The sequence below is a fragment of the Limulus polyphemus genome, unplaced genomic scaffold (assembly GCF_000517525.1).
Source record: "Limulus polyphemus unplaced genomic scaffold, Limulus_polyphemus-2.1.2 Scaffold6607, whole genome shotgun sequence".
Classification (NCBI taxonomy): domain Eukaryota; kingdom Metazoa; phylum Arthropoda; class Merostomata; order Xiphosura; family Limulidae; genus Limulus; species Limulus polyphemus.
The window spans coordinates 6264-8947 of NW_013672217.1; the positions used below are offsets into that span (position 1 = coordinate 6264).

The window sequence follows — 2684 nt, forward strand, 5'->3', positions numbered from 1 at the left end:
ATATTAGGTATGTTTTAGCTTCACAGCCTACCTGCTTTAATCAGTCAAGTTTTAATGTAATATATTAGGTATGTTTTAGCTTCACAGCCTACCTGATTTAATCAGTCAAGTTTTAATGTAATATATTAGGTATGTTTTAGCTTCACAGCTTACCTGCTTTAATCAGTCAAGTTTTAATGTAATATATTAGGTATGTTTTAGCTTTACAGCTTACCTGCTTTAATCAGTCAAGTTTTAATGTAATATATTAGGTATGTTTTAGCTTTACAGCCTAAATGCATCATAACCTTTGAACCATATCTAAACCACAGACACTTCATACATAAAGTATGATAACCTTGAATGTTTCCAAATGATATATTTGTTTTTGTATACTTATGTTTTATTATGAAACAAAAACCACCAAGTGACGTGGCTGTGTATTATTCCTTTATACAGTAAATCACTGACCAACATTTGTTCTACAGTCAATATAGATTCTGTGACTCAACATACATTGTTATGTTTCTGTTGTTCGTATGTTATCTCAGTTGATTTGCTGTGTATTATTCCTTTATACAGTAAATCACTGACCAACATTTGTTCTACAGTCAATATAGATTCTGTGACTCAACATGCGTTGTTATGTTTCTGTTGTTCGTATGTTATTTCAGTTGATTTGCAAAATGATTAATCTTCCATAGAGAAAAAATTGTATTTAAAGTTTAATATGACTTATGCATCTTTACAGGTCTGTGTTGTTTATTTCATTTCAACAAACACGTTTCTGAACAACAATAATGCAGTCACAATCCTAAAGACATAATCCGCTGGACCACTTTTTTGGTGGTTGTTTTATATGAAGTATCTTTTATGTAATTAAAAATAATATAAAGAGACAATATTTATCTTATCTACAAACATTATTTTTATATTCCCTCTTCAAATCACATACAGGTAGTTAGTTGAAGAAGATTCACACTGATTTCGGAGATCATGCTGAGATGAAATCAACCTTAAGACTTAATTAGCTTCAAATTACCAGTGGGATGTTATATAAAATAGGAAGATACTCCTAAAGTAATTATTTGAACAAAATAAACAAACACTGCAAGTAACAAAACCAAAACCACTAAATGAAAACTTTACAATTTATTTAAATAAGAAATTGAGGTTTGTAACAAGTAGATTAGGAGGAAGAAAACAGTTCCATTTTTTTATTTCTCCTGATAATATATTTATGATTTTGTGTAGCTTTAAAATTTTGAGAGCAGTAAAACAAAAAAGTACAGTGAGTTTAATTCTACAGTTTTAAAAAGTATTTAATTTCAAACAAACAACAAACATCCACAAAGATCACAGATTTGCAGCTATTTTTTTGTACAGCAAAAATTTTTATCTTTCGAAATGGGAAGTTTAAATATTTCTAAATAAGGTTGCAACTGTGGGGGTGGTAAAAAAATCTAACTTATAGTTAGCAGTTTATTTTACTTTTATGCCCAACAAATGATAATAAAAGTTGTATTGAAACAGAATGTATTATAGTTTTATTTTGTAGATGACTCGAGGATGGGAGATCAAAACATTATCTACAGACCTATTAAAAGAATAGAGCGTAGAAAGTGAAATTAGTTTTCTGTTTGGAATAAAACCGTTTTTAATTTGTCTCCTATCAGGGATTGCTTGGCGAGGCCAGGGATCTGGAGAAACAACTTGATCAGGTGAAGGATTCTGCAGATCTACTTATCACTAATGCTTCTCCAAGCTCTGATACTTCCCACATTACTCAAGAGGTGGACAATCTCGATAAACGTCATCATCAACTCACACAGAAACTCCGGGAGCAGTGTGCCGATCTGGAGCTGGCTTCATCTGTGACCTCTGATTTTAACGTATGTCACTATTATTGCAGAAGGAATTCTGAGATCATTTTAGTTCCAGTTCTGAATCATAATCCTTATTTAATAAACTATTCTGAGCTTTCTGATAAGTGTTTGATACCTTAATTCATTTTTTTCATTACTATCTGTGAGATAGAGAATTCTTATTACACATAAAATTGATTAAGATAAAAAGGCTGTAACATATACTTTGTTTCTGAACCGCTACCTTTTCACTTTCTACTCATGCTATAATATCTTGAGCTACAAGATAACTTTTGTACCGTTTTTAGGCAAAGTTGAATGGAGTTCATTACGACCTGAACGCTCTGGAGGAAGAACTTGATAACATGGCTCCCATAGCAAGAGACATAGAAACAGTGCAAACTCAACTGGATGACATAAAGGTTAATAACTTCACATGTAAAAAATTGTAAAACCAACAATATAGTCAGATATAAAAATAATGTAAAAACAGATTAAACAAAACAGTAGATACTAATATATTATATGTATACAAAAGTGTAGAACCAACAGAATTAGTCTGTAGATAGTCAGATATAAAAATAACTTAAAAACAGATTAAACAAGATAATAGATACTAACATATTATATGTATACAAAAGTGTAGAACCAACAGAATTAGTCTGTAGATAGTCAGATATAAAAATAACTTAAAAACAGATTAAACAAGATAATAGATACTAATATATTATATGTATACAAAAGTGTAGAACCAACAGAATTAGTCTGTAGATAGTCAGATATAAAAATAACTTAAAAACAGATTAAACAAGATAATAGATACTAATATATTATATGTAT

The 2684-nt window shown here is 29.9% G+C and overlaps 1 protein-coding gene across 1 annotated transcript in view; it reads left to right on the forward strand.

Moving 5' to 3' along the window:
* Positions 1–2684, forward strand: part of LOC106473901 (dystonin-like) — a gene marked incomplete at both ends in the record, with an annotated part of 56276 nt that overhangs the window by 5856 nt on the left and 47736 nt on the right. Inside the window, 2 exons of the mRNA XM_022402306.1 lie at positions 1656–1871; positions 2153–2266. Coding sequence (XP_022258014.1) covers positions 1656–1871; positions 2153–2266 — 330 coding nt within the window. The remainder of the gene's footprint in view (positions 1–1655; positions 1872–2152; positions 2267–2684) is intronic.